Source organism: Tribolium castaneum, chromosome 1 (assembly GCF_031307605.1).
Source record: "Tribolium castaneum strain GA2 chromosome 1, icTriCast1.1, whole genome shotgun sequence".
Lineage (NCBI taxonomy): Eukaryota > Metazoa > Arthropoda > Insecta > Coleoptera > Tenebrionidae > Tribolium > Tribolium castaneum.
The window spans coordinates 28,269,406-28,290,678 of record NC_087394.1 but is presented as its reverse complement, the minus strand read 5'-3'; the positions used below and the strand labels follow the sequence as shown (position 1 = coordinate 28,290,678).

The following is a 21,273-nucleotide window of genomic DNA, read 5'->3' as shown; positions in this document are numbered from 1 at the left end:
TGCGAAAAAAAGTGGAGGAAGAATGGTTGTGGTCACGTCGTTTAAACCACCAGAATCTCCTATAAGACTCGAGCAGTCAAACGTTGTGGTGATTTTGGATAAACGTGATCTGGGCACCGGAACCCTATTTGTGAGCGAAAGGTAACACAATTATGGCAAAACCAAACGAAAAATACATTGTGTTAAATTACAGGACACTCAGTTGGCAAAAAGACGGGACTACGGGTTTTTCAATTGAATATTACAACGTCTCGCTCCATGCGGTGTCCAAAGACCCCAACGTGTGCGAGAGGGAGTGTATTTATATTTTGACTGACCCCCACATAAATTTGTTTGGTTTGTAATTTTTTGCGCAAAATTTGGTTTATTGTGCGTCGTTTTGTAGGAGAAACTGACCAAAGGCCCGCAAATGATGACAGTGACGTTGAGTCAGAGCCAGACCTCTCGGAGCTGATTTTAGCCCCCGAAAACCCCACACATGTACAAAGTATTTACGAGGCTATAAAAATTTGCCAAGAACTCAATCCCGATCCTGCCGATGTTGACGACGAGGACGATGATAATTTATTCGCGGACGCAGAAGAAGAAATGTTTATAGAAGCAGAGTCTGAGCAGATTGGGGACGCAGTTGTCGACAGTTTGGCCGAAAGGCTACAAAACAACTCAGTCGACGTCCAGTACAGCTACCGGAATGGCAACGAGGATGAGGATTTTGAAGATGCAGACTGATCCCTGAATTATGTTAGGTTTTGTATCTTTAATTTTAATCCATTTTTTATAAAACACTGACTAGTGAAAAGGTTTTATTCCAACAGAAAACAATGTTGAACGAAACAAAAAATGAAATTCCTTGCTTCTCCTTCACAATTCTCAATTCCGATAGACTAAAAACGAAACAATCTATCTATTTCTGAAACATTCTGAACTTCTTTGACCCTTAATCGTATTCAACCATTTCATCCTGAATTCCTCCCATTATCTAACTCTCTTAGGTCCAAAAATCAGGTCGGCGTCGGGCGCCCCCTTGGGGTGCTGGTATTTCTTGCGTTCGCGGTTCAAGTTTTGGGTCACGGGCCTGTTCTGCTGCTGCATCATGTCTTGATAATCCTCCTCTTCAAACCGTTCCGTGATGTTCAGCGTCAAGCGCTTCACTCGTTCCTTCTCCTCCTTCTGAGCCAACTCCTGGTCCCTCAGATTCTGAGCGAGTTCGGAGTTGATATCAGCCTCGAAATTTTTATATTGCTGCTTGTTTCCTTTGCGGACCATTAGCACGAACCCGATTTTGTTGGGTTCCGTTTCAGGGGCGTCCTGCAACTGCTCGTAGGTCTTTTTGTTCGATTTGAGGACAACCGGAACGGAAATGTCCACGTTTCCGGCCTTCACCGGCTCGCGCATCCGCTCTTGGATGTTCTCCGAAACCATTTTATCCAAAGCGTTTAAAAAGTCCTCGTCCTCGGGGCACTCGACCTTGCGGGGGCCACTGGGAATTGCCAGCGATTCGGACACTTGTTCTTGCTCAGCTTCGCTAACATCGGGTTCCCCTAAAAAATAATTAAAAAAATTGGAAGATTTTAAAAGTGAGACGGACCTTCATCGTCCGAGCCTTGTGTGTGGTCCACCGTTTCGTCCTCAGTGGCGGTATCATCAGTAATAGGTGCCGTGACTTCGGACACTTCGTCCTGTTCTTCAGTGTCGGTTTCAGCGATCGTTTCCAGGCCGTCTTCCTCAACTTTATTTTCGTTCAAATCTCCAGTGATTTTATCTAATTGACTTAGTTTTATTTCGGGATTTTTTAAAACAAAGCTTACCAAAGCCCAAAGTGACGCGAATATTATTTAACTCGGTTTGTGTTTCTTCGTAGCTTTGACACAATTTAATTTTTGGTCTCAGGGTCGTGAGAGTGTCTTTAAAAATGTGCTCCAGTGTTGGAGGAAATGCATCTTTCCACAAGTCGCGCTTGAACCAATAATACGATTGCAGAAATATTAAATAATAGTCTAGTCTCCTCTTACTGCTACCGCTGCTGAAATACGTGCCTACAAGTTGAAATTGGCCTAAAACAGTAATTAAAAAATAATAAATTACCGCATGTTTCAAGTAAAACACAAGCCAGTCTTATTCGGAAAAGGTGATTTGGTGGATCGAGTGGCGACGGTATGTTTGGATCCATTGAAACTCCAAATGTTATCAAAGAATACAAAACCTGAGTAAAAGGTTTTATTGTTATTTATAAAAAATTAAACAAACCTTGAAAATGTCAGCGCTTTCAACCATTCTGTAGTTATACAGCTCCCCAAGATATTTTACTTGAGCTACACGTCTCTGGTTATATTTGGGAAGATTTACTTCCATACCTAACCGAATGTCTTCTAAAACACTGTCCACTACACGAGTGCCAACCTCTTCCTGGTAGGTCACCAAGCCCGCAAGCAAATTTGCGAGACACCTAAAAGATAGATTTTTCTTCTTGAATTTTGTAGTTCATAATTTTGGCTCCTATTATTATTAAAGGTCAAGCACTTATAAAAAAACAGCTTATGCAAAATTAGTTAAAAAATTGACTATTATTATTCGTACAATTTCTTCCTGGTAGATAGATCATTAGGCCCGGAAACAAAAGAATTATTTTTCTTCAGCTTTATTTAACTGTTTTGTAGTTCACCTTAATCACGTCTCAGTTATTAAAAGATCAGAAAAAATAGACAAAAAGGAGTCCGTATCATGAAATAAATTAAATATCCGTTGCATAAAAAAATATTAACGCTCCAAAAAAATCAGTTGGAAAAATCGTGGAACACACGTCTTACCTGATATTGAAATACTTCACGTTGTGGGCGCTGCTTAGACACTTTATTGCATAAGCGGACACGTCCTCGTTGCCCCAGTCCAGCTTCCTAATCAGCCTCATAATCTTATCAGTGTTATTCTTCTGCAAGTCTTGAAAGAGCAATTTCCGGATAAACTGGTGCATTATCGGCCTCTCCTTCTTCGTGATTGTTACTTCGGGCGGATTGACGTAATAATAGGCGTTTTCAATTTGCGTCACATATCTCGAATCCAACGCCATAACGGCCTTTTTCCTCATCATTTGCTCCAAATACACCCTCGTCCTTTGATGCGAGTCGGGACTGCAGTACAAAAACCGGCCGCAAACTTCCAACAGATTGCAGGCCATTTCGATGTGATGGTGCGAGAAATCGTACAGCAGAACTTTGAGACAATAGAGAGCTTCTATTTTTGAATAGAGCTTGAATTTGACGAGTTCGCCGATAAATCGTACGACTTTTATTTTGGATTCGATGTTAATTTGGTCTTTCTTGCGTACGTGGTATTTGAAGTCTTGCCGCAGCATTTGGCACAGTTCGTTGCCCACTTCGGGAAGGGCTGGACGGAGGATGGCCACGAAGCGGGCGTAGAACGGGAGGAGGTCGAGACGGGTGCGGTTTACCCCGAACAGGGCACGGACCAGCTTCTTGCGGTTGTGTTTGTTGTTGAGGGTTACGAGGAAATCGATGGCTGCGTTGTCGATCATTTCGCGGTTCACGCAGTTGGGCAAGTTGTTGAAAAATGCCTCGAGGAGGATTTTATTGCTGGCGTTGGTTGTGGCAGAGTCTTCGGGCTCATCTTCCGCTGCCACGGGCGCCTCCTCGGCTTTTTCTAACAAGGCAAATAGTTTTCTGTTGCATTTTTTAATTTTTTATATAAAAAAACAATAATGGCATACAAAATCTTAGTCATTTCAATGCAAGACGTCTTAAATTAAATAATGATATCGATATATCCGACCAAATAATCGTTTGATCTTAAAACCATTTTATTAGATTTATTAGAGCTCTAGGATGCAAAAAAAGGCAAACTCGGTAGAGGCCTCGGAAAAGCACATAGAACGTAGAGTCATGTGGCTAAAGTTTTTCAATTAATTAAATATGTAAAGATTGCGAATCAATAATTTTGGGTCACAAAAACTTACTACATTATAATTTATAAGTATTCGAGACGTAAAATGATGTCTTAAGACAATGAGATCGGCTACTGGCAAGTGATCCCTTTGTTGGCAAATTATACCATCTTCTAATAAATCACGCGTCTGGTTTGTGTTTAAATAAAAAATTGCCGATTGTTTAACCAATAAAGTAAAAATTTGTTATTGTGATACCACTTATTATAAAAACTTTATAAAACTGCTAAGACTTTATTAATTACAAAAAAAATTTGGGAATGGTTCTTTTATCAATTAGTCGAAGTGTGAAAATTTCAAGAATTTATTTCATTAGCATTTACGATTTTACTACATGAATAAATTTTCCAATCGTAAAATGACGTCTTCAACACAATGCGATTAGTGAAACTCGGTGAAAATGCTCTGCGATGAATATTTGAGCATTTCTGGGGCGCTGAGACATTAAAAACATAATATCACCGTGTTTTTCGGAAACCACTCGGAGCACCCCGGAATTGATGAAACTTATAACTTTATAAAAATAATCCGGGGATCCGTAGCCCAAAGGAATTATATATTTTTTTTTAATAAAGAAAATATTTAATTTCAAAAATATCAACGGTCGATATCTCGGCAGTTCTTCGCATAGGAATCATTAATTTGTTGGTTAAGCGTAAAAAATTGAAGTTTTTGAATGTATGAAAGTAGAATTCATTAAAGATTGTAAAAATCGTGGAGGAATTTTAATTTTCAAATATGCAGTTTCCGACATGTATTTTGAGGCCGACAGTTTCTTAGTAGGTCAACATAATTCGCTTACATAACACTGGAACCGTTAGTTTTCAAGTCATATTTTTTTATAAAATCGACTCTGATTCCAGATTTTCACTGTTTGATAAAGAATTAAAAGTAGAGACTGACGGTTTTTAATTTTTTCTAGTCGGACTTTTATAGTTTTTGAAAAAAACGCGTTAAAAGTTTTAGAAAACTAAATTTTTGACTTTTTTAAGTACCGATTCCAACGAATCGATCAACGTAAACCTTATAAAAAACTAGAATGAATTGATGCAGGTTTCTACTCGTGATCAATATCTCAAAGTTATTTAACTTTCGGATGACGATTACGACGAAATAAGAGAACGTCAAACAGTATCGTCATCAGCGTAATTTTTTTTTATGACAAATCTATTAATAATTAATAAATGATTCGCGCAAATCGATTGGTCCAAGAAAACCTGGAAAATCCTTAGTAGTTTTTCAGAAACTATGCCTCGTAAAATGCCGTTTTTTCATTGGATAGAAAATTATAAGCGGTTTCTAAACGGTCCCTAATATGAGGGGTTGCAACCATTATTTTCTGAACGGAACGGATATATTCAAATTTTTTTTTTAATCTCTAGGACTCTTTCTTACTGAAGATAAAAAAGCGGTAACATTCAAGACAGTTTTTTCTAGACGACAATGTCTCAAAACAAAAATTTCTGAGATAAATTATCAAATTTACCCACCGTCATCTTCCAGTTCTTCAGTTGGTATTTCCGAATCCAGCACCTCCTCAGTGACCGACTCCTCGGGCGGAGGCGCCTGTTTATTTATATAAGAAGTCGGCAAAAAAGCTTGCAATTCCGGCAACTCGCAGTAAAACCTCTGCGTTTCAATATCGCACCAAACATTCTCGATATTAGCCAACGCAGCTTCGTCCAAATCGGGCCCCGCACCTGTCACTATCATACTCTAAAAATTCTCAGTTAATTCTTTATCCCACCCAATTAATTAAAGCCACCTCATCATTTTTCATGAGAGTCTGATTTTTCAAAGTTGGCATATCTTCGTCTAAAATTTCCGCAAAACTTTGTGTCGAAGCTAATAATTTATCGTACGATGTTTGAAGCGCCTCGAGCTTGTCTTTTCGTTCTTGACTCAACTCGCCTTTGGTTTGGAGTATCCTCATGTTCTGCTTCTCGAAGTTTTGGATCTCTTGGTGGTCTTTGACGAGATGCTTACTGAGCGAAACGTAGTAATCCCTCAGCAAGGTGCGCACGTTTTGCTGCTTCTCGGGCGGCAGGAAAGTGCTCTTCGGGATGGGGATGTCGAATTTTTCGGACAATTCCCGCATCTTGCGAGGGACCAGACCTATATTTCGAAAAAATTAACATTTTTATCGACTTGACTGGCGTTTAATATGCGGTCCGCCTGGGGATACGAGTAGTTGATTGGGCGAAAAATACCAAAATTACCTGCGTAATCTTCGCCGCAGTGCTTGCAAAAGCTGAGGATTATTGAGCAATTGTAGTGTTCGTCCTTGTCCATGTTGACCAAAGTGGTGATCACGGTCCCCAGCAAAGTGAACGCGTTTTTATTGCTAAACACCCCAGCCTGCACCAACTCGGCATAAAACCTTAAATCCACCCTCAGTTTACTCGGATTTGGAATCTTCTCACCCACTTTAAAGGCCAGGGTTTTCTGCCAGTTCTCAAACAAGTGTTGCGAGAAATCAGCGTAAGTCTGGTGCAAAACACTGCACATCTTTACGGCTGCGCCCACATCGGTCATTTTCAATTTAGCATCGACTATCGCAGCCGCAATCTCCGATATGTACTTGGACAGGTTCAGCCCCGTCATGTCTTTCAAGTATGTGTCCACTTGGTTGGCAGAGAAGTTTTTGATTTTCTTAACAAACGCCGTGTTCTTCTTGAGGCTGGAGTCCAGCTTGCTGAAGTGGGACTCGCTGGGGCGCGTATTTGCCGCATTTTGGTTGGCACTTCGCAGCTCTTGCTTGCAAACAAACCTCTCTTCCACCTCTTGGATGTAAGAGGTTAGGACGTTTTTGTCGTCTTCGCTGGGGGCCTCGGCACTGTTCTCGTCTTTCTCACCGTCGTGTTCCGAGGATTCGGTCACGGTCATGTCGCAAAACGGGCTTTATTTGCAAAAAACTTGTTAAAATGATTATTATTAGAAAACAATTTAGGGAAAAAGCGAAAATTCCCAACCGTCAATAGATATAAGTGTTGCCAATGCAAGTTACACAATCAACTTTCGTGTTATCTTATCGTTAATTCCAAGCGAACGGAAAGTGTTTACATCATCAAAATTAAAGACAATAATTCGGATTTAACCCGGACAAATGTACAGGAGGTAAAGTGAGTTGTTTTCGGATTTCGCGTCCGAAATCGTATCCCACTAGTGCGTTTTCCTCCGCAAAGTTGGTGACGAAAACCACGTGTGTTTCGCTTTCGCTGTCAAATGTTACTAATTTTTGGTTCAAGTTACAATTTTTTTCTCGTACTGTTACTTTTAAAATGTAGATTTACAACTAACCATGGTATTGTTCAACTTATTACAATTTGAGCAATCTACGTGTATTGTTCCAGAATGACTTGGACCTTGAAGAAATCGAATCACGTCTTTATAGTCAAGTTTACCACTCGGTTGATACCGAAAGCGATTTAGTCCTTCCGTCTGCACCAGTCGCGCCTTTGGCCCCCGAAAACATGAAAAATCAGGCCCGTTACTTCGGCCCTTGGACCCCTGGCAGCAAATTCCAAAAAAGTGTGCATGCAAAACAAAACACAAGACCACCAACTTTCAAGGATAATGACCAGTCCCATCCAGGGTTTTACTCAAAAAGTTGCAACAGGCGCCACAGGCCTGATAATATATCAATCAACCAACTAGTTGTTTTGACTCCTCAAAGTCCGATAGTTTGTGTAACTCCTAAGAAAAATCGTAATAAGGCGCGCTGGAAAAACTACAAAAGGAAGCAGAAGAAATTGGAGAAACTGGCCAATTCTCAGAAGGAACCTCCGAAACAAACACCAGGTGTCGTACCGGGAAACCAAGAACCAAGTAATTGTGACAAGGTCATTACATTGTCCGATAGTGAGAACGAGGAGGATAGCTGTGTGTTAATTCCTGAAAATTGGCCGGTTTTGTCTGTTTGTGATTCAGACGATGATAATAAGAAAGATATTAGTGAAAACAAGTCGTCAAATGACGATGTTGTATTTGTTGAGCCAGTGGAGACACCTGTTGAGGTAATAAACCTTGACGAAGAAACCGAGTCTCCGAAAAACTCACAACAAAAAAATAACGAAACTGCGTCAGTTGCATCGGATAACTCGAGCGTTTCCGATTCACCAACAAAAAAGGCCCACCGCGAGCGTAAAGAATTGTTAAGTACGCCCGATTCAGCCTCGAATGATTTCGTCAACAGTTCTGGAGTTGAATTAAATCACAAAAATTTCAACTTCAGTTTGCACGGATCAGATTTCAAGAGTGGCGACTTTGTTAAACCTGCAAACCCTAACGAGACGTGCGAAACTGAGAGTAGTTCAAGCACCACTGACCTCAATTCTGCAAACTTAATGAAAACTATCGTTTTTAACGAAATTGAATTTCCAAAAGACGACGTTTTCTCCGAGAGTAATTTAGAGAGTTTTGGTAATTTTATCACTCCAATGAAGAGCCGGGCGAATACTCCGGTTGCTGCAACATCGTCCACTCCGAAGGTGGAGGAGCAGATTAAACAATCAACTAACTCGTCGGATAGTAGCTCTGAAAGTGATTTCGAGGACTCAAGAGTCGAGAAAGTTAAGAAAATTATGAACTTGCCCGAACTATCGCCCATGCAGACGAAGGAGAAATCAAAGAAAATTAGCAGTAAATACGATTTGGTCGATGCAGAAGCGGACGAGTCTTTAATAAAACAGAAGCAGAAGAAGAAACAGAAAAATAAGAAAAAGAAGAGTGAGAAAGAGGAGACTGTTGATTGCACGGAGGCGGTTCAGAAGAAGAGAAAATCGAGCCAAATGGAAGATGCAGGTGATAGTGTCTTGAAGAAGAAATCTAAGAATAAGAAAAAGTCGCGGACTGCGTCTCCTGAGCTTGAAGCAAATACCAAAAGTGAGCAAAAGTGTGAAGGTGTTGACGTTTTGCTCCCCAGTTTAAAAAAAGTAACAGAAACTGACGAAACAATTAAAAAGGAACATACAGTTAAGGAAGAACCAGAAGTTAAGGAAGAACCGTTGAAGATAAAGTCGCCGAAAGTCGTTGAAAGTGAGGAGTCTGCTATGGACGGGTTTCTTGTCGTTGATGAAACGTTTGCCACCACCACCGACATCAAAACTATCTCATCAGATTCCGATTCGATTTTATCTTCACTTGCTGAAGATCAAGACATTCAATTAATAAATTGTGAGGCGAAATTTGAACCTGACTGTACTGCGTCTACTTCCAAATCCGGTGTACTAAATCTGGCAAATTGTAGTGTCCAAGACCTTCAATTTGTGATGTCGAGTAACTTTGTTTAATTGTTTTGTGTCAGTAATCACGAAAATTAAAAATTGTAGATGATCCTAATCTTTGGACGATATTAGACAGGGATAGGTTTCCTATCAAGTCTCCTGTTGGTAAAAGGTGCAATAAATGCAAAGAGCTGGGTCACATAGCTCTCAAATGTCCAAACAAGCTGGAACCTAAGTGCAAGCTGTGTGGAGAAGGCGGGCATTTCGAACCTCGATGTCCTAACAAGATGTGTACTCAGGTGAGGGATAACGTCGGCTAAAATATTAGGAGGCGATTGAACGTAAATTTTCTACAATGTATGTCTGATAAAGTCGGATAAATACAATCTTTTTTTTTTTCTATTTTTGAGTTACGCATTTATTTTTAAATAAAAATCCACGTTAAAAAAATATTGACAGGTACTATAAAGGTCTGTGCTACAATCTATGCCATTATCATTATCCCGTTTTTTATGAAATCATTTTTCATTAACTAAATTTATCTTATCCAGTTTTGGCTATTATTTATTTTCAAAATTAAAATTCTTATTATTATTATATTTTTATTTTTTTTTATTTTTATATATTCAATAATTTTTAATAAAATAACCGTTGTGCTTTTTTGTCATAATTGTGTATGCTTAAATATTTAAATATAATACTGAATTACATGTCGCCCCCTAGTATTACTCTTCCGTATTTGGAGCGGACCGCAGACTAAACGCGATTTTTAGTGTGGCAAACGTAGTTACTACACCACAGCCTATTGCAGCTTGTGTTTCAAGCTACGAGATTACCAATGCCAAATTTGTTCCATGACTGGTCACGCACCTGAGACTTGCCCAGATCTATGGCGGCGCTACCATTTAACCGTAAGTACATATTTCTCGTAGGTTTGCATTCAATTAATTACTGTGTTTAGACCACTGAGGGTCCGTTGAAAACGTACTCTGGCCCTGCCCTGAAACCAAACTTGTGGTGTTCTGGGTGTGCCCAGCCAGGCCACTTGGAACACATGTGTGACTTTTACAAGTCGATGTATCCACCAACAGACCCGTTTATTAAAAACTATGATCAGGTGTATGATGATGAGAATGAGAATGAGCCACAGGAAGAGGCGCCGCAGCCAGATCCTCAACCGAATTTCGCACCGAACCCACCCCAGAATTATGTAATGCAAGGAGTCAACCAGGGACTTAACTATAACTGCAATTACGACCAATTTGCCAATGCGTTTATCCAAAATGGGATGTTTGTGGCCAACCAACAAAACTTCTACACTAATCAGTTCGCGCCGCAAGACGGTTACATGCAAGGGTATCCGCAATATTCCAACGCCTACACCAGTTTTTGTGACAACTTACCGAAATATATAAGTTTAGCTACTCCACAGCACACTGTGATAGCTACTCCACAGCACACTGTGATAGCTACTCCACAGCACACTGTCAATTTGGAGGCGCCTAGGCCTGAAATCCCTAGCCTAGAATTTGCGACCCCTGCTGAACGAAAAGTACACTGCAACAGCATGTTTTTTTCATCGTCGGGGAGATTGTTGCGACAATTTGTCAGTAGAGAGTTGGCGAAATTGTCCAAAATATCGTTCAATGTAAAGAGATATGTGACAGAATTGAAGAGGAGGCAGGTTCCTCGCGGTGCACGACGACGGGCAGAGTACTACGAGTTGGCCAATATGGTGCTCTTTGGGGTTCTCTGTTTAGGGGATGGGAAATTTCATCTGAACGCTCTGAAACAGCTCAAAATGGACAAGAGCAAGTTGAGTTGTTTCAGACGACAAAAATTGCATAGGGCGTACTGTTTTATTTTCGGATGTGAAAGGCACGACAGTGTAGACTATAATGAACTCATAAGCAGGATTTAATGAATTTTAATTTGCGATTTTTGAATAATTTTTTGTTGAAATAAATACGAATTTTCCGATCTTGGTGTTTTATTTCCAAGGAGTGCTCTTTAAGGGGGTTGCTAGTGTGCGAAAGGTTTGGCTTCCGATCGCGGGATGGCGCTGTTGACAGACAGCCAACTATGAGGTAATCAGCTGATCGTCGATGACATTATTTTCCAAAGCCGACTATGTATTATGACAGGAGGGAGAGAGACTATTGGAAAAACTATGTCTCTGACAGAGACAAACAGTAGTGTAGAAAATGGCAGCAGTAGGTACAACAAATTTTGATTGTTTAGAAATTAAGACACGTAGTATAGAACAAACCCTTCTTCCTCTTATTAAACAGGTAATTTTGTGTTAGCTGCTTTCTGTCATGTGAACTTTAGTTAGCACTTTATTTAGTTAACTTAGGTTTAGAAAATGTGTCTCGCGACATGGGTGTGCACTTTGACAGCTCTCAATTAACGTGCTAGCTCGCATAATTGAATATTGTTATGTATGAAAACATTGTTGCTGTTTATTTATAGCATTGTGTATAGATATTAGATGAACGCTATGCATAAAATAGCTCGAGTTTTTTCAAATAAAGCAGTTTGAGGTTATGTGTTTTGTTTATTTGAAACATGTGATTGTTTATACGCAAGCGTGCTTTATTTATTTATTAAACGCTGCCTAAATAATTCAGACGACGGGTTTGAACCAAAACAAGCCATGTGTCTGTTATTTAACGATTAATTCCTTCGTTAATTGATAATTGACGTTTGACGTCATAGCTTATTGACGTGGTGACAGGTATATAATAAAAAAACGCGCGATTTTATACGAAAAGAGAGAACAGTCTTCCAGTCTTTAAGATTTTCTCTTTGATAAAAAAGTAGCTCCATTCGCACTTTGCATAAATTGATATTCATCTAAAATGGGTCTTTCGTCCAATTTGAGAAGCCTATTTCTAATCAATAAAGTTAGCTTTATAAAGCCTGGGAGATCGTAAATGGGCTTTATGGCAGACTTTTATTGTGTGGAAATTGTGACGTTAACCGTTCTACAGGATTCAGATTGAAAAGTTGATAAGTCGAAATTGCTGCGGACATTCGGCGAAAGGGAGGTTTCTATTGATTTGCAAAAAAAACTTTGAAAAAATTTTTTTAAATACTCGCTAGCTGATGACTGATGAGTTAGAATAGCTAAGCTAACATATTTAATATATATTAAAAAATAAGTACTAATAATAACAATAGCTATTAGCATAATAGCTATTGAATAGTTTTAACTTTGTTCACTTCTTACCAAATCCATTCTCAATCTCAAATTTTAAGGGCAGTTAAGACAATATACCAAAAACTGCGTGTTTTTTTAAGTACATAAATGTACAATAATGTTGTGTAGAAAAAACATGAAGAAGGAGAAAAATCGCAACATAATGCCACTAAAATTAAATACTTATCCTGGAAAAATAAAATTCTAACTTTTATTTTACCGACTAAAATTTATTAAACACATGGACAGTAATAATTACTCCTAATTCAATTCTTGGAGATTGAAAAAACTACTGTCTTGGCGCAGAAATGATGCTTAAGTAATTATAAAACATAAAAGTAAAAATGAAATGTAAAAAAGGAAAAAAACACTATACCAGCTAGTGAAGACTGTGTTCGGCTTGAAGAGGAAAGACAAGAAGAGAAAAAGAGGAAATTGCTTAAAAAAAGATAAATGTGGAGAATATTTCCTCAAGAGTATTTTTAAATTAGGACAATATTTGCGTGAAACAACTAAACTATTAAAATTGCTGTTACTTTATGTAATTGCTAAAATCGTTGGTGAGTATACATTTCTCAAAATGTTTTTTTGAGAGTTTGCGAAAAATAAAATACGTACGAAAAATACTAAACGTAAAACTGATATTTATTAAAATAAAGTTTTAAATGAAGCTAGTTTTTTAAAATGAACTATGTGAAAAAGAAAAAGTACTTTCTGTACTGGTTAGTGATGACTTCTGCTTGAACAAAAGAAGCAAGAAGAGAAAAAGAAAAAAGCTGAAGAATTACTCAGAAAAATAAGATAGAAGTGGAGAAAGTCGTTGCTAAATGGTGGCAGTTTAGAAAAAAATATTTTAAACGCTGCAAGAAGTGTCAAGTTTTGGTTAAAATAACCTTGATTGGAAGCGTATTTTTAGTTTCAGATTACTATACTTAAATTTCTAAGAAAAAATGAAGTATAGCAGTCTTTACTAATGCGTATAACATCCAATCGTCATTGTCAAACGTTTGTAAATTTTTTTTTCTTACGATTATTATTATACTTTCTATTTTCTAAGTTATGAACACATTGACTGAAACTACGTAATTGGAAATATAAAAAAAAACTTGGAAGAGCGTTAATATACATTTTTCTAATATTTGTAAGAAAATAAAATAGCAAAAAATGAGAATTAACACACTAAACGTGTGATAGTTACATTTACTTAAATACTTATACGTATTTATACGTATAAAATTAACTACATGTGTACTACTTATACAGTTTGTGAAGTCAACCACTCCTCGCACAGTTATTCTGCCTGTAGTTTTGTTTTCCAGGCCGTTGCACAGTAATAGGTGGCGCTTTTGTTTATCTGAATCCTAAATTCTCTGTTTTCACTGTTTTAATGTGAGCAAACAAACGTTATCTACGTACATATGTTTCAAACAAAGGGTTGAAAAAGCTGGAATATCAAATTTTAGGTATACGTACTTATATTCGTAAGTGAACGGAAGTTTGTCTTACAAAACCATAAAATAAGGAGGAGAATAGATTTTTTTAAACTGACGCTCGAACAAAGCTTGTTTTTCAATGTGATGTAAACGAGATATTAATTAAGACAAGGAGATTGCTGTTTAGAAATATTTGCATGTAACAACGTCTTACATAAATTTAGAATTTTTATTACGAAAGTTTAAATTTTTGTTATCTAAAACTGAGACCTCATTAATTCCATAACGTTATTTCTGCAGCTATTCAGCAACAAACACTGTTCGGAGTCTACTCACGGATAACAACTTGCCAACTTTATTATTGTTGGAGTTGCTTATCAAACTTGATATTTTTTCTTTGCGAGTTTCAATGAATAATAAGCAGGTGCGTAGGCAGATGCATTTTTGCATATTTGAATAAAACATTAATTGTGTACGAGTAAGCGCCTGATTGTTTCATACCCAATTAATTTGAAAATAACAGTTGTGAAAGTGGGTATAAGTTAAGTTACGATTGTATGCTCATTCATCCACACATCCGGGATTTTTATTTATTTAGCGTGGGATTAATTCGTCAATTTGGCGAAGTTTCCTGAAATGAAAGCGATATGACAAATTCACAAGGATTTGCTCTGATCTTGAATCTGGCTCGGTGTGTTGGCAAACGCATTGACTGTTGACCATACGATTCAGGAAATCGCAACGATAAATCTTTCACTCGAATTCATTGCGTCCCTGTCGATTCTATCGATTTCCAGTGCCAATAAAGCACGCCTGATCTTCCATTTGCAAGGCTAATATTACCATAACTCGCGATAAACGATCGTCGAAATTAATTTTAACTGGAATTATAATCAATTGTGTATTTTATTAGACGTTCCTAATTTATTGCTCGTGACGGTAATAAACTAAACGGAAATTCCGGCTTGTCTGACATTACTATTTTTATCACGGAACATTCGTGATTGATCGAAGACTTAATTTACTGTTCAAACTTTGCCAATTTTACCCATAATGCGGGAATTTATAACAATGATCAAGGATTTTTCTGTGTGCATCATCTTTCGGAAGTTTCCCTGTGGCAGATTCATAAATCTTCAAACTATTCCTTTTGTGCGTCTTAATTGGAAAACTTTAATCCAAATTTTATGGATTTTGTGCAAAGCCGTACAAAGGCTTGACTATTTACATTTCTTTAATCAGCTGAACTTTACGGTCTTCGCCAATTGTGTGAAACTCTGTCATTCAGGAAGAGTTCAATGTCGTCTAATTTTGGCGTTTTATACTACGTGTGATGAAATCGGTTTTGTGGTCTAGTGAGCCATAAAAGTTGTGCCAGATTGATTCACAACGGATAGCTTCATGAATGGAGGAACTGTTTCAAATCATAAATTCAAAAATCGCTTGAATAATAAATTTCCACTTAACGTCTCCACTCTTAATTGAATTTTTCTCCTCCACGTCATCGCTTAGTTTCACCTGTTTTGGATCGATCTTGTCGCCGGGAAAACGATTTTAATATTGCAAAATGATGGTCCATTTATTACTTTGTTTTTTGATACGGATGAAATATAATAGATTATCGGTGCTTTCGAAGTTGACCCATTAATCACTTTGAGAATCCAGCTGCAGTAATGATGGAGAATAATATCCTTCTATAGCAATTTTGATTGTTTTTGTCTTCAATCTTTCACCCATTTTTCACGAGAGTCGTGTTTTCGTCGAAACGCATTCAAATATCCTGAAAGCTTTTGTGGCGAATTTAAAATAATTGCCATTTGGTGCATGAAGCGAGGTTGGGGACAAAATCGACATTTTTGGAATGTATGTGTTAAAACATAACTTAAAAGCAGTAATACACTAATAATTCGCCCGGCGCATCCACCAAAATTGTATCTATAATTTTCAAATAATCTCTCGGTTTTAAGTTTTATTTACGGTTTTGTGTTTGTTTTTGTGTGCTTTTATTACAAGCTAACATAACATACTTCATTAATATTTATTTGACCAAGTGGACTTTATTTTATACTTTTATCCGATTTTTTAACTTCGTATCTTCTAAATCTTGTAAAAAATTGTTTATCTGCTAGTTTTCTACTAACTTCCGGAGTGCCCTAAGGCTTAAACCTGGGACCCTTACTTTTTTTCTTATTTATAAGTGACACTTCTTTAACAGCAATTTATTATGATCTTTTATTTGATCATGTTAAACTTTCTAATGTAATAAGAACTGATAATGATTGTTAAGTCTTGCAAAGTTACATCAATAATATTCTCAAGTGGTGCGAAATTAATAGACTAAACTTGAATATTTTTAAATGTCTTACACAAATAAAAAACTATAATATCAATAGACACATTTTACAAAGAACAGGTACATTTAAAGATTTAGGAATTACCTTTAATAACAAACTCTCGTTTGTGAATTATTTTACAAATACTGTTAATAGCTCGTTTAAAACTTTAGGATTTGTTTAGTAGAGAGTTTACCAACTTAAAAGTTTAAGCGCTGGTTTATAGAAAGCTCTATTAAAATTTAATTTGTTGTTAAAAGTTAACAACGCGAATGAACCAATAAAATTGGATCAATTTAGTCACATGATCAGTTAGTCACGCATTTAATTGCAGTTAATGACGCTTCTATAAAGCGACCCTAAAAGTTTTATTTTTTAACCTTTTGCAAACTCAGTTAAAATATTGTGTGATCATTTGGTCACCTTATTTATACGCTACACATACAGGGTGAGTCAATAGTGGGTTATTTCTCACACGTCTTAAGATGCAACCAAAAATACTGATTGCACTTACCTCTTGGACACTGTTTAATTTTTAAAACATTAACTGAATCAACATTGTTTTTTTATCTTTAAAATAATAATAGACCATAATGGAATCTTAGCAAAACTGTTAAAACAAACTTGACAATATCCTGAACCATGTAATCGTGGATTAATTTTCAATTTTTGTAATGATTACCGGTCTCAAACCTTCGTCGTGCTCCAAAACCATTCGTGTCACAATAGAACGTCATATAAAACTCGTATGATAATATACTATTGCAGTTTCAATGAGAGATCTAATTATTAATATTTTACAATTTTATCAATCTTTAAAAAAAAATAATTTGGTAAAATTCGACGTTTTTATAGTCTTGAAACAGCTAATAGATTGTGAATAAGATAATTTTTTTGGCTCCTAGAATTAACTCACTTATTGTATTCACTCTAAAACTAATGTATTTTTAAAACTGCCGTTGTATGGAATGTGCAGCTATTTAAACAAAATTAGCACTCTTTGTGATATTTATTCTCATTCGTTTAATTTCACAAAAAAATTCTATTTAATCTTTTTGGGGCTTAGGTTAAATTTATTTGTAGGCAAAATTTAAAATTTAATACTAGCTTTTACTTTTTCTTTTACCTTTATATTGTTTCTAGTTTTTAGTTTAAATGCAACACATTTATTTTATTTTCTGTAATTCACCTGTTAAAAATAAATAAACATATTATTATTATTATTATTATTATTATTATTATTATTATTATTATTATTATTTTAATGAAGAACTTGACAGGAACAAAGTGTTCAAAATTTTTATCGAGTGTTTGTCCGGCGCATCCACCAAAATTTTAAGTGCTCAATTTAAAGTCACTGAAACTTTTCCATGTTCTCGTATGTATTTACGGGTGCTTTTAGTGCAAGATAGAATAATATTAATAATAAATCAAGGCCTTGGTAGTGAAAAAATGTTCGCATTGGTTACGGCAATGTGACCAAGTGCACTCAAGCTCTCAAGTTTATACATTTTCTCACGTTTTCGTGTTTGTTTTACTGTTACCGCAAAGATTAATATTAGTTTTTTACTTTTTCTTTTACCTTTATATTTTTTAGTATTTAGTTTAAATGCAGCAGGTTTATTTTATTTTTTTTCTGTAATTGGGTGATTCACCTGTTGAAAATAAATAAAAATATTATTATTATTATTTTTATTATTATTATGTATATTTTTTGTTATTTTCTATTTATTATTATTAAATTGAATGAAGAACTTGACAGGAACAAAGCGTTCAAAATTTTTATCGAATGTTTGCCCGGCGCATCCACCAAAATTGTATATGGTCGGATTAGAGCCACTGAAACTTTTACATGTTCTCGTACGTATTTTCGGGTGCTGTTAGTGCAAGATAGAATAATATTAATAATGAATCAAGAACTTGGTGGTGAAAAAATGTTCGAATTGGTTACGGCAATCTGACCAAATTCGTTCCAAGTGCATTCAAGCTCTCAGTTTAAAGTTTCTGCACTTTCTCACGTTTTCGTGTTTGTTTTACTGTTACCGCAAAGATTAATATTGGTTTTTTACTTTTTTTCTTACTTTTATATTGTCCTAGTTTTTAGTTTAAATGCAGCAAGTTTATTTTATTTTATTTTCTGTAATTGGGTGATTCACCTGTTGAAAATAAATAAAAATATTATTATTATTATTAATATTATTACTATTATTTTCTATTTGTTATTAATACATTTTATGTAGAACTTGGCAGGAAGAAAGTATATAAAATGTTTATCGAATGTTTGCCCGGCGCATCCACCAAAAGTTTGAGTGCTTTGTTTAAAGTCATTGAAACTTTTCTTTGTTCTCGTATGTATTTCCGGGTGCTTCTAGTGTAAGATTGAATAACATTAATAATAAATCAAGGACATAGTAGTGAAAAAATCTTCGAATTAGTTACGGCAATGTGACCAAAATCGTTCCAAGTGCACTCAAGCTCTCGGTTTAAAGTTTCTGCATGTTCTCACGTTTTCGTGTTTGTTTTACTGTTACCGCAAAAGTGTCACCAGCTCGCATTTTCTTTATTCCTGTGCACTTTTCGCGAGTCACTCTATTGTGAATTGAAACAAAGGCGTCGAGAGAAAATAAAAGATAATTCTCGTGCTTGTGATTTTCTCGCTTTTCGTAATAAATCAGGCGAAAATATAGTAGTGTCGTTGGAGTCGTAACCACCTGTTCTAACCTCACATCTAACAAAGGCTGTGTACGGGAATGGGCGTTTTAAATCAAAACTGGCCATCCAAAGAGACTAATCACAAAAGAGCGGAACAAAGGCCGACGGATTTGCGGCTATGCGTCATGTGGTAGGCCAGGGTTTTACATTTTTATTACATTGTCGATATCATTTTCCGATAAAATGGTAATTTTATGAAAACCTCGGGTCTTGAGACATAATCGCATTTGTAGTCGTCTCAGGTTTTCGCTGAGTTGCTCCATAAACTTGGCCCAGTTTGTGTTTTCCCATTTTTCAATCGTTTTGAAGTTTAATTAAACGTGCGCTTTGACGTGTGAGAATGGCAAGTAATGTCTGATATTTTTGAATGCAGTCACTGGAGAGGATTTCGTGCCGGAATGATCAATACACATATCTGAATAAAACTCGAAATCCCTTTCTTTTGAAGACTTTCCGCATGATAAAGAGGCTTTGGATTTCCATCAATAGGATATAATTCGCTCCGCGAATCCCAATCTAATTTTTTTCGGGCGTTACGTATTTAAAACTCGTTTTGGGCGAAATCTAATTCTGCAAAAATTTCATTAGTCAGATGCACGCGGCTTCACGTGATTTATCATTTGCCTAGATGGCGATAATTAATAACACAGAAACGTGTAATCTTATTAAGCGTTTGCCGAAATTTCATTAATTTAGCCGTTGAGTCAGACATGTTTATTATGCAAAGCTCGGCCATGTTACAAATGCTCGAAGGTGTGATTGTGGTAATTACTAATTAGCCGACGTGTAACTGCATTCATTTATCGTTTCACCAAATGTGATTACGGTTTTTTGCTGCAATTTATTAACCCTTCAAAAAATGAATTGCAGCAGATGCTTCCAGGCATTTTCATTAATAACCACAGCGAGTATTTTGCCACGGCCACACCTGGCGTGGTGACGTGGCAGAAATGATACACATATCAATCTTCTAACAGCATCTTGTGGGATATTCGACGGGCTTGTAAATTTCTACTAAAATAATAATAATAATAATAATAATAAAGTTTATTGTCATAAAATCTTATTACAGACATTAACATGGTCAAGAAAATTTAAAAGAACATTTAAAAATTAAATACAGCTAGATAGCTAGAACAAGTTTAATTAAGACAAATTTGTCAGTTAAAAAATTCGTGGTACGAGTAAAAACAGTTACTTGAAAAAAATATTTTGGCTGCTTGTTTAAATTGGAAAAAAATTGGCGACTTTTTAATATCCTCCGGTAGTTTATTAAATACTTTACTAGTCGATATAATTAAACCATATTTCACGAATTGTAAGCGACATGATTCACGATGGCTCATTTTTTACATTGCTCTAATATTTTTTTTGACATAATAATATTTTATGGGTATACGCGTCATCTCCCCAGAATATGATCCCATAATTAATGAGAGAGTGGACATGTGCATAATAATATGTTTTTAACGCTTCAAATGATACTTGATCCCTTAAAAAACGAATACTACTCGTAAATAAGGATAAATTAAGTTTTGTTAAAATTTTGTCAATATGATGTTTCCAATTGAGCTGATAATTTAAATTTACTCCCAAAAATTTGCATAACGCAAACGAAAAAATCGCATGATTTTTTATATATTTATACATATCATTGACATAGACAAGAAATAATAGAGGGCTCAATACAGATCCTTGAGGTACTCCTGGTAGATTAAGTGATTTACTAGAATAAAAAGAATTTAAATATCTATTTTCTTTGGCCGTAATTGTGACGATCTGCTATCTGTTGTCCAAAAAGGATTTAATAATAACTTTTAATGCTTGACTTTTAATTCCATAAAATTCCAATAAAGACTATGTTTGACAGAATTCTATTCGTTGTTAGAAAGGAGTACAATCTATTATAAATTACTCTTTCAAATAATTTTGAGAAGCTTGAAAGTAATGTGATGGGACGGTAGTTTCCATAATTTTTTTATCACCTTTGTTAAATATCGGAATAATTTTGCCTGTTTTTAGTTTACTAGGAAATTTTACATCGAAAAATTATTTATTGATAATTCCAGAAAGAGGTTCGGAAATAATATGGTTAACTTTTTTATTATTGAAATTACGGAAAAAATTTCCAGTGAATCAGTAGGAAGCAGAAACATCGTTTTATTATTACGTGTCTCCATATAACTATTATTGTTAAAAGAAACTCCGTTAGCAGCTATTTTAAAAGATCTTACTGAGGAAAAATTTTCTGCTAGCAGATGACAAACTTCAAAAAGTTCATCAGTTTCGTTACCTTTGGTCCTATTAGTACTATATTACTATGTGTCTTTGTTTGCTTTGTTGAACTATTGTATATATTCCAAACAGCTTTTGATTTGTTTTTAGACTTTAAAATGTAGTGATTATTAGA

At 36.0% G+C, this 21,273-nt stretch overlaps 4 protein-coding genes across 10 annotated transcripts in view; 3 read left to right on the top strand and 1 right to left on the bottom strand.

Moving 5' to 3' along the window:
- The first annotated feature begins 6 nt into the window (after positions 1–6).
- On the top strand, positions 7–799 carry icln. The gene is made up of 3 exons (XM_964372.4): positions 7–141; positions 194–336; positions 386–799. The coding sequence occupies exons 1-3, from the start codon at positions 23–25 to the stop codon at positions 727–729; spliced, it is 606 nt and encodes a 201-aa protein (XP_969465.1). The 5' UTR covers positions 7–22; the 3' UTR covers positions 730–799.
- Upf2 lies at positions 791–6,934 on the bottom strand. Its single transcript, XM_964441.5, has 9 exons — positions 6,178–6,934; positions 5,724–6,073; positions 5,449–5,674; positions 2,808–3,657; positions 2,248–2,446; positions 2,086–2,203; positions 1,809–2,036; positions 1,589–1,762; positions 791–1,541 (listed from the first exon to the last, which is right to left on the bottom strand). The coding sequence occupies exons 1-9, from the start codon at positions 6,842–6,844 to the stop codon at positions 976–978; spliced, it is 3,378 nt and encodes a 1,125-aa protein (XP_969534.2). The 5' UTR covers positions 6,845–6,934; the 3' UTR covers positions 791–975.
- Positions 6,891–11,163, top strand: Zcchc7 (Zinc finger CCHC-type containing 7). The gene is made up of 5 exons (XM_008193582.3): positions 6,891–7,075; positions 7,312–9,235; positions 9,289–9,482; positions 9,957–10,094; positions 10,145–11,163. Exons 2-5 carry the CDS (start codon positions 7,432–7,434, stop codon positions 11,102–11,104), a joined length of 3,096 nt encoding a protein of 1,031 aa, XP_008191804.1. The 5' UTR covers positions 6,891–7,075; positions 7,312–7,431; the 3' UTR covers positions 11,105–11,163.
- A 139-nt stretch (positions 11,164–11,302) lies between these two features.
- alpha-Catr (alpha-catenin related) overlaps positions 11,303–21,273 on the top strand; it is a 66,380-nt gene continuing 56,409 nt past the window's right edge. For 4 of the 7 annotated variants that reach the window (XM_015977871.2, XM_008193600.3, XM_015977870.2 and 1 more), the window contains exon 1: positions 11,303–11,474. In XM_015977871.2, coding sequence (XP_015833357.1) covers positions 11,388–11,474 — 87 coding nt within the window. In that variant the 5' untranslated portion in view covers positions 11,303–11,387. The remainder of the gene's footprint in view (positions 11,475–21,273) is intronic. The other 3 variants (XM_015977872.2, XM_008193596.3, XM_015977868.2) reach the window with 3 other exon arrangements.